This window comes from Pelodiscus sinensis, chromosome 8 (genome assembly GCF_049634645.1).
Source record: "Pelodiscus sinensis isolate JC-2024 chromosome 8, ASM4963464v1, whole genome shotgun sequence".
Classification (NCBI taxonomy): domain Eukaryota; kingdom Metazoa; phylum Chordata; order Testudines; family Trionychidae; genus Pelodiscus; species Pelodiscus sinensis.
The window spans coordinates 9,692,314-9,708,429 of NC_134718.1; the positions used below are offsets into that span (position 1 = coordinate 9,692,314).

The 16,116-nt window shown below is 41.3% G+C and overlaps 1 protein-coding gene and 1 long non-coding RNA gene across 31 annotated transcripts in view; one reads left to right on the top strand and one right to left on the bottom strand.

The window, feature by feature from the left end:
* Positions 1-7,129, top strand: part of LOC142830367 (uncharacterized) — a 107,551-nt gene extending 100,422 nt beyond the window's left edge. The window contains exons 12-13 of one of the 4 annotated variants that reach the window (XR_012905550.1): positions 681-756; positions 6,542-7,129. This is a non-coding gene — a long non-coding RNA (uncharacterized LOC142830367). The remainder of the gene's footprint in view (positions 1-680; positions 757-6,541) is intronic. The other 3 variants (XR_012905549.1, XR_012905551.1, XR_012905552.1) reach the window with 3 other exon arrangements.
* KCNMA1 (potassium calcium-activated channel subfamily M alpha 1) overlaps positions 1-16,116 on the bottom strand; it is a 742,164-nt gene that overhangs the window by 15,983 nt on the left and 710,065 nt on the right. For all 27 annotated transcript variants that reach the window (XM_075934710.1, XM_075934709.1, XM_075934712.1 and 24 more), the window contains 2 exons: positions 12,825-12,938; positions 9,568-9,698 (listed from right to left, as the gene is read on the bottom strand). In XM_075934710.1, the coding sequence (XP_075790825.1) occupies positions 9,568-9,698; positions 12,825-12,938 (245 nt within the window). The remainder of the gene's footprint in view (positions 1-9,567; positions 9,699-12,824; positions 12,939-16,116) is intronic.

Sequence of the window (16,116 nt, forward strand, 5' to 3'; positions counted from 1 at the left end):
CGTCTAACCGATGTATTGTACTAAACATCTCATTACGAGACTTGACAGTGTTCAGACATAAGCATGTATCAATTAAACATTTTGAGTTCATTCCAGATAAATGTATGATGAGTTTGGGATCCTGGTGGTCCTTTTAAAAAACTCTAGGGTATAGGATAAGTGTGGTTTATTAGGGAAGATTTACTCCATACTGACGTTTTGCCAGCGTCTGTAGCATTGCTGGGCTGTCAGGCAAACAATGGGCATTTGAAATATTAATTTAATGCCAGATGAATAACTTTCAAGTTCATTTACAAGTATACTGGTCTAGTTCAAAGATACTCAGTTAAACACCTAAAATATACACTGACAGTGTGCACTGTTTAAAAACAGAATACCCAGAAAATGACCACGACCAAAAATTGGCAACTATTACTTCCAATTCTATTGATGTCTGGTATTTTTAGAAGATTTGCACACAATGAAGTAGATTAGGGAGAAAATGGTTCATTGAAATCTTGTGAGATCAAAGGATTTGCCTTATTGATACTTGCCTATCACTGAAGTTAACCAGATGCCTACAGTGCCACAGGACTGCTCACTATTTATAACAGAGACTCACAAATATATTACATGGGTAACCCCCGCTTCATCAGATGAGTATGAATACTTAGACCTGAAACTATACGTTTCATCCACAGATCTCAGTCATGCTTCCCTGTCTTTGTAATGAGCACTATCTACAATTCACTGATTGGGAAACAGAGGCACATAGAGGTAAGTGGCGTACCCTCGGTCATACAGCAGGTTGAATAGTAGAGCTAGCTTCCAGACCAGGGCCTTATAATCTCAGCATGCCTTCATCAAGACACAAACATGGCAAACGAACTAATTTTCCATCTTTGGCAGGGCTACTGTACTACAGGTTGAAACTCTCTTAACCGGGACTCTCTGGTCCAGCAACTTCTGTCGTCTAGTAGGACCACAGATGTTCCAGGACCAGAAAGTCCCAGTGCAGGGCTAGCGCCAGGACAGTGGGAGCCCCCTGTGTGGCAGCAGGAGCCCGGCGTGGAAGCTACGGGCCTGCCCGGAGCGGCAGCAGGAACCAGGCATTGCGGTAGGAACCTAGCATGTGGAGACATGCTGCACAGCATGATACTCAGAGCCAGGTGTGTGAAGGCAGAGGGCTTCTGGGCACTGCTATAGGAGCCTGGTGTGCACATAGGTGGCCAGGGTGCCTGGCGTGGCAGTGGGAGCCCAGTGAGCAGAGGCAGCGGGGCTGCCCGCTAGAGCAGCAGGGTCAGAGCGAGAGGAAAGCCAGCTGGGAGGGAAATGGTCAGGCCAGGGCTGGAGGGGGTTGGTGGCAGGGTTCCAGAAATGACCACCCCCGATCTGGCAAAAATCCCTCATCCGGGATGGGTCAGGTCCCGAGGGTGCCGGACCAGGGAAGTCCAACCTGTAGTGAATGGGGAAAAGCAGTAGATACGATAGCCTGTCAGTCATGCAGGACACCGATCTTTCAACCAGTTCTGCACCCACTATGTATACAGTAATTTAAACTAAATCAGTGTTTCTCAACCTTTTTTTGCTCATGGCCCCCTTCTGAGTCTCATTCATCATACACCTGGCAGTTACGTTTGGGTGGCCCCCTCAGAAACTTACTGTGGCCCCCTAATGTTCCTTTTTTTCCACGTTGCCCCCTAGAAGTAAGGCATGGCCCCCTGGGGAGCAATATGGCCCATGTTGAGAACCACTGATGTAAATCATGTTTAACTAATCTTTGTCAAAAGCCTTCAAAAACTAAAGCGCTAATAAGTAAAGAGTTTGTTCTTAAAGTGGGAGGTGGGGACGCTGTAGCAAGTGGGGTCCTATAGGAATCTATCCTGGATGTTATAAAATTTGTTCTCCAAGTAATTAATGAAAATATCAGAGTGTAAATAGTACAAGTCTAATGACCAGACACTAAGCAGGAAGGAGTTACAAGCACTTTGGAGGACAGGATTAGAAGTAAAAAATGATCTTGGTGAATTACTCTGAAATTAATAAGACGACATCCAGTAAAAGACCAGTCCTAAACTTAGTCCTCGTTCTGTGGTTGTGCATTTGATTTTTCCTTCCTAACTGACTGCATAGGTAGTAGAACTGCAGAAAAGGATTTGGGGGAGGGGGGTTGTATCACATTATAATGGATCACAAATTACGAGCCACGTGGCTCTTCTAGAACTAACTATATTAGGTTTTTTCAGCAACTGCAAGACATGGGCAATATTAAAGTAGTTCCACTCTACTTGGCCCTGGTGAAGCTATATCCAGTTCTGGGCACCACATTTTAAGGAAGGAATGGGAAGCAAATTGGAGAGTGTTCAGAGGATAGCTTCAAGTCTAGAAAGCCTTTAGAGGAAAGGATTAAAGAAACTTGGGCATGTTTAATTTGGGGAAGAAAAAAACCGGGGTAGGTGGACTGAGCCCGCAACATTCACCTCACTAAAGAACTCTTGTTAAACTGTGAAGCAAAGGCAAAAGAATATATTAAGTAGTGCATCTGTCACAAAATCAATAACACAAACACTAAACATGTAAAAGGAAGCGATAATAGGCGTTATTCTGATTCCAAGGAGCAAGCTCAATGGATTTAGTGACGTTAAATTGATCCAACTGAGGAGGGAATCAGGCCCGCTGTCAATGGAACAGAATGCTGTCACAGGAGAATGGTCTCCCACTGCTAGACAAATGTCAAGGCAAAGCGAAGACATTTATTTAGAAAGCAGAGAACATTTATCTTGGAACAATAGATTACTTTGAGTTTCCCACCATGACTGATGTGGATGTTCTCATTGAATTTGACAGCTGAGTGCAGTCAAGTGACACTTTTTGGTCATGCTCCTGCAGTTGAATGAAAATGTTCTGATTTTGAGAATGGATTCCTCCTGGCCTGCTGCCCATCAGAAAACATCTGAGATGATGAGGAGTTTAACTTTCCAGAAGGAACGCTATTTAAAGATGACCCATGCTGCCTAATCTTGCATACCCGCAACTCCCACGGCACTCAAGCGTCCTTCAAATCTTTCCACGGTGCACCTCAAGCTCAAAAGGGTTAGAAATGGCGATCAGCCAGATCAGACTTTTTTTGAACTAATAACATATTAAAAATGAATGAGAGAGTGACCCACTCAAGAATTGGCATATCCAGGCCTTGCAAGGGGATAATGGGTTTAGTGCTACATCGCTGTTCCAGCTTCATTCAAGGTAGCAAGCCACTTTATGCAATTAACAAAAGGAATTGTTTGTTACTGAAATCATAACTGAAAATCACTTTTCTACTGCTCTTACTAACTGAACCACAGGCTGGCTGTCATGATAACTTTATCATGCCAGTCTGAGAACATGCATTCAATACAGTGCTGAGTAATGGAAAAAAAGGAAATGCATCATAGATGCTACACCATAGGAAATTGACAAGCAAATTCTGAAATAGATAGCTGAGGTAGCAGTGCCACCTAGCCCGTGAGACTGAATTCTGCTGCAGTTGTTTTTGAGTGTGAGTGTTCTGGGAGCGCTTTCCAGTTTGCACAACCATTTTTTAAAGCATAATTACCAGAGCTTATGTTTCGCAGTTAATGCTGTCAAGCCTTTTAAACTAATTGGTCTTTTACAGAAAATTTAACTGAAAATTAACACATCTTTTAATAACATTGCTTTAACTTTAATGACACTTTGCCTTTCATTTATAACTCCTCTAAAATTGTCATTTTCCATGTCATAGCTGCCATTTTTCTTATGTTTAAAAAAATTACCAAAGTAGCAAAGGAAAAAAAGGTGGTTATTTTGCTTCCATTTCAGGCAGATACTTTAACTTGCTTGTTTCTCCATACGTGATGAAACAAACGGTATTCATTTGACAGAATGGATGTGAATGCATATCCAGATATGGGGGATTACAGAGCTAAACTCATTAACTTAATCCTGAATAGGCCCTTGGGACAGGTCCAAAGCAAAGGTGAAAGAACGATGTTTTATATTGTACTACATTGTAAAAATACCTTCTAGACTATTAAGGTCTATTGTAAGTCCTCTGGGTAAAGGGATGTATTACTACCTGCTAATCCTTCTGAACAGCAGGACACAAAAATAGAAAAGTTGTGTTTAAACTTACGAGATGGTCATTTTGAAACATACTTCCGTGGCAAAGAACCTTGGGGGTTCCAGTGCAGGCTCATTTATTCAGAAAAATTAATTTTTAACATTTATCTCATGAGGGAAGGAGGAGTGACTTCTGATTTCATAAGGGAAAAAGGAATGATGTTGATAGGTCTGTGTTGATAGAACCATAATTTTTTTTAAAAAAATTATAGTTCTATCAATGACAAAGTTAAATTTAAGTCTCAGGATCTGACTCTGAATAGACCATTTTGTACATTGACAATCCCTAAGCTAGACAAATCCCGCTGCCAGTGGTATGTATAGAAATGATGGTAAAGCACTGGAAGTTCTGGATTGGCAGTAGCATCACCAAAATGAATACTATCTACAATCAAGATACATAGGAAACACTTGTTGGGGCAAATGGCATTTTTGCATCCTGCACTTTGCTTGTCCTCCACAGCTAGAGATGTTGTCCAAGACTTTCTAAAGTCACTAGTGATTTTGGGTACCGAAAGGCCTTTGAGAATCAGACCCTTTTTAGTGCCAGTGTGGCACATCTTACTGGGGCCTGATTGGTAAGATTTTAAAAAATCATGAGACTTAAGATATCTTAAAGACATACCTCTTTTGAAAGTGTAAAGCTTTTGAGAGTAAAATGTCTTGTGTCTCAAAGATAGTTATGAAGCCTGGATTAACCTATTTCTGTTTTGCTGTAAACAAGCATGGAAAGCAATATGTACTTCTTTGTGTACTTGTTTGATTACCACTCAAACATCTACAAAGCATGTTCTGACAATACGCTTAAGTTTTTCATTTGCCTCAACTTAGATTGCCTAACCTTTACTGTGTCTCCAGAATAGAAGGAAATATAATGAAAAACTCAGGCATTTCTTCTACATCAGCCTTAATCATAAAGTCTCTGGCATATGCGGAAATGGTTCCCATCCAAAAAATGCTTCCTTGTTTGTTATCAATAACTAACACAGTCTTGTCTGCACACCCCTCGTTGCTGAAAATGCAAATAAACCTGCTGAGGAAATATATAGTGTGTTGCTATAAATGAAGTCTTCTTCTGCATAGTGCCATTGGTACATATAGAAAAGAAACCCCGTATGGTTGGGCCTTACCCAGTGGAATTCTGGCATATCTCCACTGATATAAACTTACTGCACTGGGTACAACAAAGGTGTAAACTGCTCACATTCTTCTCTCACTTATTACTTTAAACATTTACATTACCAAAATTAATTACATTACACAGAGATCATGGGATAAATTTCAAGTCTAAAAATTAATGTGAAAGGGAAAAGCAGTGCACTTTTTTAGTCAAGGGACACAGTGGGAGAAAACAGTGTGTACCTTCTCTAACTCTCTTTACTATTCTATGCAAATATAACTTTTGCCCAAACATGCTAATCAGTGACCTCCCGTTACAGACCTACTAGCTTTATGGGCTTTCCCCGCAGACTTTGAGTCTATCTGCTAAACTGATCAACTAATAATTGAGTCAACCTAATCCTGAAGCTTACAAAAGTCCGTAGTGAGCTGACATGTAACAAAGGACTTCCAGTTCTAGTATGCTATGATAAGAGGGAAGGGACTTTGAGAGGTCATCTGGTCTTGCCATGAGGACAGGAGATTGGACCTAATACCATCTAGACCATTACTGCCAAATGCCTGTCTAACCTGCTCTAAATATCTCCCACGATGGACCTTCCACAAACTATGTATGTAAGCAATTTATTTGAGGACTTAACCACCCTGACTGGAAGTTTTTCCTAATGTCCAACCTAAACCTCCCTTGCTGCAGTTTAAGCCCATTGCCTTTTGTCCCATCAGGCGTTAAGGAGAATAATTTTTCTCCCTCCTCTTGGGTTTGTTTAAACTTTGGAAAAGTTGAGACTAAAGGTCTAGAAAACATGATAGCAGCTTTCAGTCTTCCGTCATAGGTCATATCCCACCTCAACTGTTTTTGTTGCACTTTTCTGGACCTTGTCCAAGTTCGCCACATCTTTCCTGCAATGTAGTGCCCAGAATTGGACACAATACTGTAGCTGAGGCCCAATCAGCACAGAGTAGAGTGGAAGAATGACTTATTGAGTCTAGCTCATAACAGTCTTGTTCATGTATCCCAGAATGATGTTTGCTTATTCTTATAGCATTACTGTGGAGCTAGTGTAGTGAATGTATGACTCATGTTGGTCCTATAATCCTACAGACTGTTTTCGGAACGATGCTTGAATTAAGACAGTTTGACTAACAGCACAAGTAGAGGTCAGATCACAAAAAGCAAAGTGGATATTAGAGACCTAATGGACGGTGTGGGAAATGACAGGATCCCCTTTTTTTTGGGAAAAATATTTGGTGTAGGAGAAAGTCAGGATAATTGTTTGATGCCTGTTTCTTTTCCACCCTGCAGGGAAAGTCGCCCAGAAGCAGGGGACTGTGAGATCCTATCAGCAACACAGTAAGAGGAAGAGACAGAAAATTCTAGCTTAGAAGAAACACTAGTCAAGGGGAAGAACTAAGGTTTCACTCTAGAATGATTTGCCAGTCCTCATTTGCTATATCAGTTTCTTACATCAGAGCCTTCTCCCTGGCTTCAGATGGTGGTTTCATCCTTAAGAGATTAAACAATATGGTGGGGCACAAGCTTGTCATGTTTCTTCTGCAAAGATTCCTCTTCAGCAGTCATGAACAGATAAAGGGGGAAATACATTTGCTTTTTGAAAAATAAACTTGACTGACTGTGCTCAAAGGAAATATTTCTAAATTGTGTTTATGCTTAGATAACTCACAATGGAGTATTACAATTATTCTCTTACAGTTTCTCTGTCTAGCGTTTGCACAATAAAGCAACAGTGTGGTGTGTGCAACATTGCTCTCTGTTACTCTGGGAATGCCTATAATAAATAGAAGGATTAGCCTTTCAATAAGGGAAAGGGCAAGCAGCAAGCATTGAATTACAAGACATTCTTTGCATCAGGATGCTTAGACACCTGATTAAATGGCAATTTGGGGAAGAGAGTTACAGGAGAAGAATCAGTGAAATCTAAATGGCCCTGATGTTTAAATGTTGACTGAAATTGACTTAACTTTCAAGACAGAAGGCTAATCTTTCAGCTGCCATTCTCGCCCATATTTTCATTCTGTCCATGCATTATCTGCTCATATTTATGATTAAAATTCCTAAAATCAGGAATTGTGTGTCCTAAAACTCAGTTTTATTTGGGAATCCTCTTTTGTCTGGTAAGATGAACAGTACAAAATGCCAGTTGGAACTCTTACACATGAAGTTTTCAAAGGCATTACAAAGAAACTCTAAACCATAAAACATTTATGGGTCATAAGTATTGAACCAAACTCAAGCCCTAAATCCATTTAGAAAGTCCAGGTGTGTGACTCTTGCAAAATTTGGCTGCCGACTCTCAAGAACAGGGTATCTCATAAGATTACTGTTATTTTATTCCAGAAAGGAGCAGGAAATATCGTAGGAAAAGGGTCCCTCATATTATTTCATTATGTCTGGCTCCAGCAGCAGAGCTGGGTTTCTGAAAGGTCAGCTGAACTTTTTGAGCCATCAAAGTTTGGTTTGACTTTTTATAAGCGCCAATTCAAACCTTCACCTAAAACAAATTAATATTATTTGGGGCTCAAGCCAACTTATCTCCGGGGAGATGGGCAAACTAATGACATGAAACTAAATTCCATGGCATAGTCTGAAAGGGACTGGTTGAGCGTTCTTACTTTACATTTAGCTTTACAAAGTCTGCGTCTGCAACTTTTGGCATGCACAGTCAGATTTTTTGTGCACAAACAGCATATTGGTCACACAGGTATATATTAGTTTGTGTGTACAACTGCTTTGCACATGGACAGGGAAGGTGATAGTGTCTAGCCTTAATTTAAAAACAGAATTTAAACCAGTCAAAATCACTAACTTTTTTGTCAACAGCCCCAATCAGGATCATGAAAGGCACTATTAAAAAACATAATTTACAAAGTAATCACATTACAACAGCTGATACTGCAACAAAAGAGTCTTCGGAAACAGCTGCAGTTAGGATAATCAGGAGTAAACAAGGTCTCCAAAGGGATACTCATTTGAACACTTTTAAATCAGAGGTATAATATAACAGGCCTGCTTAATGGAGCTTATCATAAACAACATTTCATATTCTCCGCCATTAATTACAGCTCTCCTGCATCTTAGACCTCTCGGGGTAGATGACTATTTCCAGTGAAAAGTATCAATCTGCAAACTGCTAGTGTTTGTATCCTAGTGTTTCTATACAATCCCCCAGACTACTTGCTTTCCATTTGTCCTCTTTATGTGCCAGCAAATGAATGCTGGAGCAGCTTTCTGCAAATGGACCAAGGATTTTAAATGGCGATCCTTTAACTTGGAGAGCATCAATTTTTAGCTGGTTTAGGCACTCAAAGTAGAGGCCAGTACCATGCATGTAGTGAGAAAAGCATTTAATTATTTGCTGCTGGCCAGAGAATAACCATTCTCTTGCTTTTCAACCAATCTGAAGCCTTAAGATGGGTTTTTGTTAGCTGCTTATTTTCAACTCCACTGAAACTTAATTAAAATAAACCTATTCTATTTTAAAATCGGGCAAACACTGGTTTAGACAAAACAAAACACCCGTCTCGATTAATTATTTTTTTTCAGTCTGGGTTCCAGGTACAAGCAGGAATATTGGATTAACTTGACAGCACGTTCTCACGTATATTCAGCCCTAGAACTGTGGTGTACCTAATCTTTCAAGAAATCCCATTCCCACTGATTTCCAGCCCACTTTTGCAAATCCTAGAGGGTCATCTGGTTTAATTAAGATTTGTAGACGCATCCAAGCTTCTATCTGCTGACCAGATCTGAGCTAAACATCCTATCCTTTTGTTAGTGCATTGTATGGGTAACAATCACTTTATGGATGAAACATATCCATTAGAAGCTGTAAAATGTGTAAATCACTGTGTTTTTACATAACATACCTTCCTTGACACTTCAATTTCCAGATTTTAGAAATCATGCTCTAACCTGCCACCGGCGACTGGTGATTTTGAGAGCTTCTAGTTTTGGAAGGCTAGTTTGTGACACCCTGCTGCAAGCCACTGGCTTTTCTATCCATTCTGAAAATAGCACATATTCAAAATCACCAACATCTTGAAGACATAGGCCAATCTACATACCTGATGGTTTGAAATATTAGTTGCTACAGTCTCAGATCCAGATCCTCAAAGGTAATTAGGCACATAACCAACGGACAACAGGAATTAAGCATATAAACACCTAAAAACCATCATGATTTTAATACTTTGCAGAGAATACCTTTGGTTGTGAACCATAGACAGACCATGGGAGGCTGATAATGTGTAGCAAGACCAGTGCCACCATGCAGCCTATGGGGAAGGGGGAGAAAGGTTTGATTTGCTTACAGCGCTCATGAGGGAGTCCAACACACTGACGGCGAATGCGGTTCCGCACGCAAATGGCTGTGTGAGATACAGTTCTGTGTCTGGGTCATCGTCGTCATCTTGGTCCAAAAACTGAACATTTGAATCGTTTACTGCAAAGAATAATGCAAGACATATTATCACCTGTTTCTTGGCCCATAACACGTGACCTTTCATACTACACAGTCAGCAAGAAAAAAAGCAACAGCATGTGTCTGGAAATACAGACTTGTGTCTTTGACGCCACTTACAATGAAATCAAAGTGGATGTGAAAATGTGCACTTAAAAATCTGCAGATCCGTGTTTCGCTTGTCTGAAAAGAGACTATGCCTGTGCCAGAAAGACGGCACCACCTGTTTACTTGCCATGGAGCTGAAGTGCATCTTCCCTCAGTACAGGTGAGATACAGTAGGTCGGGCTGTGCAGTGCTGCAGCGAGCCATTAAAGCCACGGCCACTTTGGGTCAAGCCAGTGTTTTCATGGACCAGGTTTATTTCACAATGGAGCTGCAATTGCATTAACACAGTTTCACTGGAAAAGAATCACAGCAGCAGATGCCTAAGAGGGAACCCCCCCATTCAGCTTGCATTTAGATAGTCGTGCCAAATAATACACTGCAATTCTACTACTATCTTGCAGTAGCAATGGTCATCCACATGGTTTGAGCCACAGCCTTACTGCCCTAACCACAACTTCTGCAAAGTAACCTGATTTGGAAACTTCCTCACACCGAATGGCATAGAAGAGAATAATCAAGGAAACACTTGACATTTAGATCGTAGTGGCATGGGACAGGGGTGCGTCGATGAACTCTGGCAACTCAAACAGCTTGATATAAATCTTATCAAGCAGATGATATTTGAGGAAGTCATCTCTTTCACATACGAGGACCCCTCGGGCATAAAAGTGCAGACTGATTACTTGTGTCACCAAAGATGCTTCTGAACTTTAATTTGTTTATGAAAAAATAACTAATTTCAGACACGAAAAGTATTCAAGACCCACACTAATCAGCTGCCGTAAAATGGAGACTTGCCTAGCCCCGGATGGTAACATTAAAAATGAAATGACAAAGATGCTTCTAAAAAGCCAAATCCTAGTGCCTTTGAGTTCAGTTGGATCCCTCTCTGCCTCAAGAAGATAGTTCAGAATGGCAGGCATATTTCTAGATAGTTACTTTTATTTGATCAAACCGCCCGGTTTTTAACAGCTATCTTTCGCTGGTATAGTAGTGCACTGTTCATGCTGGGCCTCAGTGACAGCACTGTGAAGAAGATAAGCACTGTTATCCGTCTTTTACAGCTGGGCAAATTAAGGCACCAATTGGCTGTGACATAACCAAGGTCGAACTGAATCAGGAGACGAGCTGGGGATAGAAAGTACAATTCCTGATTCTCCGTCCCCTGCGATAACCACTAGTAAGTGACATCTTTCAGAGCTCTCCACGGTCACTCGTTACATTATGTGATGCAGATGAATTTTGTCCTGGTAAATAGCTCCATTTACACTAATACTATCCTTCCCAATGGCTGTCAATTTATTCTTGGGTTTCTAAGCAAGATGCCATTTGAAAGGCTGTTGTACTGTTTCAAAATATACTTTTTCCCAAAGATGGATTAGTTTGCTCGCAGAGAAGAGGAACTAAGGCACAACCATCAGAAGCACTCTTTTTCCACTTCTATCAGAAAACCTATGCCAAGGTCAGATATTAGCCTTACAAGTCTGCCAAGCAGTCTGGAGTGTCAGTTTCCAAGTTGCATCAGGAAAATAAAGATATTTTCAGCCTTAAACTGCACTTGTAGAATTCACTGATGATTTGGTGTAAGTTAGCCTGCTACAATTTGTAAAAAAGGTCTCTGGGCTAGACAGGGGTAGGTTTAAGAGTGCAGCGCTGCGCCACAGGAAATGCTAATCAAACTCTGCTCTCAGCACCTTGTGAGATCTTGGTTTATTGAGAGAGAAGCTATACAAGCAGCTAAGCTTCTCGGCACTGAGTCTAAGAAAAGGTCTACCCACAAAAATAAAGCCAACAAATAAACAAACAGCTTAAGGAAAGGTCTGATACCAGGGTTTCTTTTTTGAACTCGTTTATTTCTTTTTTGACTTCCTGTGAGAGCTCAGACATGTCAGTCAAATTGACAATCGTAGACTGAAATAAAAAAGAGAGGGAGAGAGAGGGAGGCCCAGGCCAAAGGAAATGAATTGGTGAGAAGATGCTATGGAAACAGCCGGCAGGTCAGACGAGTGTGATCAAAGGTTTACTGATGCTGCGTGAAAAAGAAATCATTAAGGAAGGCCAGAACAAGACAGTCAATTTCTACAAGAACCACAAATAAAACACATTCAAAGCAGTGCCAGGAGGGTAGCCCCTCTGATACAGCCAGATAAATAAAGAAAAAGCTGATGATGGTAGGAACAACACCACCAACAACAAAAAAGAAGACAGTGATGTGAAGGAAAAAGGCACTTCTTACCCAGTTCAGTTATCATTAGTATGTGGGTTCCACTGTTTTTTTCCTGACTGATTGAAACCAAAGGCAGAAGTTTGCCAGGCTTAGCTAATAAGTAAAGTATTTGGGGGGGGGGGGGGGAAGAAAGTACAGAAAGAGAATAAAATAAGGGAGTAAGACAGGTAAGGCTCTAAAAAAATAAAATTGAAAAATAAAAAGGACAAAGGACCACAAATCAAGTTTGTATTTGCCACAAAAGCTTCTGCACTTCACACCACAACAACTTGACAACATGAATATCCACAGCTGGAATGGAAATCATACCCTGGTCACCAGCTGCCCCATTCTCAAGGGTAACAAGTGTCACATCATTATGCAGTGATTATGCAATAGTAAAACAAGTTTTGGAGCATGAAGGGTTACAACCAAGTGGTCATTTAAATGCAGAAGGGAAGTCTTCTGGCATCTTACATAGTCTTTTCAAAAAAAGGAAAGTAATGTATTACCAAGTAGGCAGCATTCTTTGGCATAACCTTTTGCCTAATGTAATGTGTGTTCTTGAATACAGCAGATGGAAAATCCATATGGAAGAACTAGTTTAGTTACTTACTTATCCAAGTAGAAATAGCTGTTTTGATTTATGCTCTCTTGGAAATATTAGGGGAAACTAACTGAAAAGTAAGCCCCGTGTCACTAGCTATGAAACAAGTAACTCTCCTGAGGCCTGTAAAAAGAAATGGGAAAACATATGGGAATGGACATCAAAGGAGTGTTTTTGTTTTTCTTACCTAGCTCTGTTATAATAGGGATGTTGGCTCCCGTTGTGATCGAGGGTTGCCGTAACAGACCATGGACTGGACTGTTGTCTGGTGATGTCCTATCCATTCCTGGTGGCGTGAACCCTAAGGAAGGAAAGTCAGACAGTTATAGGATGGCCTTCAAGATGCAAGGCAAAAAGTCATTTCAGACAGATGCAAATGATGACACCAGACACAAAATTTGCACCTAGCTCCTGCAATAGGTTTCTACCTGTAGCTCTCTCTGAAGAATAATCCATCATACTTACTACAAACCAACATTCAATATTGCTGAAATACAGCCCTTCAAGCCTATCAATATTCAGAGAGTTTATGCTCTACGCCAGCTGGCAACAATTAAAGCCAACACACTTCTGCTCAATTTGTAAAAACTGCTGTTTCACAAACATCAAAACATGCTAAAAGTTTCCGTGCAAAATGTGATCCTTATCTGAAATATTGATAGGAGAAAAAATAGAAAAACTGAAAACAAAATCCAAACACCATTACTCTTTTAAGAACACTAGTAATAGGCATCCTTACTTAAACCCATCAGCCCCTGAAGGCTACAGGCATGGTGAAGTAAGAGTCATCATTGTATATCCACCCCAAAACTTCGGAATCACGCCTTGCACAGCATTCTAAAGGCCTAATAGATTTAATTACTTTGTGGAGCCCATTGAGTTCTTTGCACACAAACCTTGTGACTTCTAAGATCAGCCTGGAAACAATGTAAGAGCAGAACACACTAGTCTAGAAGGAATGGGGAGAGCGTGGGAAAAGGGGTGGGGAAGGACATCTGGGAATAAACAGTAGAGAGGTGCACACACTTCAAGTGGAGAAAAGCCACATAGGTGGAGCATGCAGATTGCATAAGGAGGCCCTTGCTTTTGCCCCAGATGATCCCCTAACCTCCTGACTCGCCACTGCATAATTCTTGTATCATAATTCCAGCTTAGGAAAATACTGTGCCTGGGTGAGTGCTGAATTTGTCAGTGATCTCAGTAAACCAAAAATCTCTCATAAAAATGACTTTCCTGCCGACTTTTTGTGCTGTGCACTTAAATGCATGATCCTATTCTTCCTACTTTTTTTTTCCAAACCAGGGAGACACAACATCACTGTTGTTGCAGTGCAAGTGACAACACAGAGTTAGGCTCAAGGGCTCCATTTCCCCATTACGATGGCAGTATTTGTTTGAGCAGCTATTTGTCTGCTGGGAAGAGAAATGAGGCCAAGCTAATCTTGCATTATAACTTGTTGAACAGCCATTAGAACTTGGACAAAGGCTGCCCAGATGTTTTACTTTATGGCTAAGACCCCAGGACAGGGTGTTTGACCTTCTGACGTGGAGTGATTGAAGAGTGGCAACTAGCTGATTCAAATCTAGCTCAGGAGAATAATGACGAAATCATTCTGGGTGTAAACTTCTCTTTGCATACAAACAGAGCTACTCAGCTACATTGGCTCAAACATTCCTCCGCTGTTGACTCCATTGCGAGTGGCTACTGTATTTTCCTCTGCCCCACCCTCAATTTTGGCAGTACAAACAGATCATGAACTATGTAGGGAATCCTTTGATCACATTTTGAAATACTATAAAGTTATGTCAGCCTCTTACCTGAATTTGTGCCCCTTTTGTGACACTAATAATTACAGCTATCAAACTAGTTTTAAATATTTTAAAATATTCAGTGTGCTCATTTTAGACCCTCCGTTGTCTTCTCAGTCTAACACAGGGGTGGGCAAATACTGGCCCAGAGGCCAGATTCAGTCTGCCATGGTTATCCTCTGGCAGAGGGCTTCGCAGGTACGGGGGATCACGGCTCCTGGTGGCCACGGGTCACAGTTCCTGGCCAAGGGGAGCTGCGATCATGGATACCAGTGGAGGTACAAGAAAATATAGTGGCAGCAGCCCACCAGGAGCTAACCTTGGTGAATGTACGCCATTTTCTTGTCCACGCCTGATCTAACAGCAGGTCGGCACATGACGTGAGTCTCCAGTTCAGTTCTGTGCACCCACGTTAGCAAGGTATGACAGCGTTGCTGGGGTGCTGGAATATTTTTAAGAGTGAGGGTGCAGAAATCAGCCCCTTTACACCTGTGCACCCTGCCCCTCAGAGATGGGAATGAGAGCAGAGCTATGTCTCTGGAAGGTGGGGGGCAGGTCCAGGGCATGGGATGGCAGCAGATTCCACTGTAAAATGTGGGACTGCTGCATGACCCCCTGCACTTCTAGTTCCCACACCTATGAAGTGCTTGCAGGAAGGGACTATGTAGCACTTTAAAGACTAACAAGATGGTTTATTAGATGATGAGCTTTCGTGGGCCAGACCCACTTCCTCAGATCAAATAATGGAAGAAAATAGTCACAACCATATATGCCAAAGGATACAATTTAAAAAAAAATGAACACACATGAAAAGGACAAATCACATTTCAGAACAGAAGAGGGATGTAGGGGGAGGGGGGAAGGAAGGTGAATGCCAGTGAGTTAATGATATTAGAGGTGGGGAAGGGGAAATGTCTGTGAGTTAATAGTATTAGAGGTGATAATTGGGGAAGCTATCTTTGTAATGTGTAAGATAGCTGGGGTCTTTGTTAAGTCCGGTGCGGAGAGTGTCGAATTTTAGCATGAATGCCAGTTCAGAGGATTCCCTTTCAAGTGCAGATTTGAATGTCTTCTGAAGTAGGATGCAGGTTAGCAGGTCATTAAGACTGTGTCCTTTCTGGTTGAAATGACAAGCAACTGTTTTTTTCTTTGTGATCCTGTCTAATGTCTGTTTTGTGGGCATTGATTCTTTGGCGAAGTGTCTGAGACGTTTGTCTGATGTACATAGCAGACGGACACTTACGGCACATGATAGTATGGTTGTGACTATTTTCTTCCATTATTTGATCTGAGGAAGTGGGTCTGGCCCACGAAAGCTCATCATCTAATAAACCATCTTTATAGTCTTTAAAGTGCTACATAGTCCTGTATTTTGTTTCAGCTACACAGACTAACACGGCTACATCTCTATCACTATTCTGCAGGAAGGGGGCATAGAACTCTGATGCAGCACAGTGGGTTCTGAACAAAGCAGAGAGCGGCCTTTTGTGTTACATGGACACCACACTGGAGCTTAGGCAAATATGTGGGGCTGAGAAACTGCCCCACTCCTGCAGGGAAATAGATTTGCTACTGTGGGCCTTGTCTACTGGGAACTCTCGTGCTCCTCCAGAAAGCATATTAAAGGGATTTTGTTTTCTCTATGAATGAAAAATAATTCTCTGCCTTCAT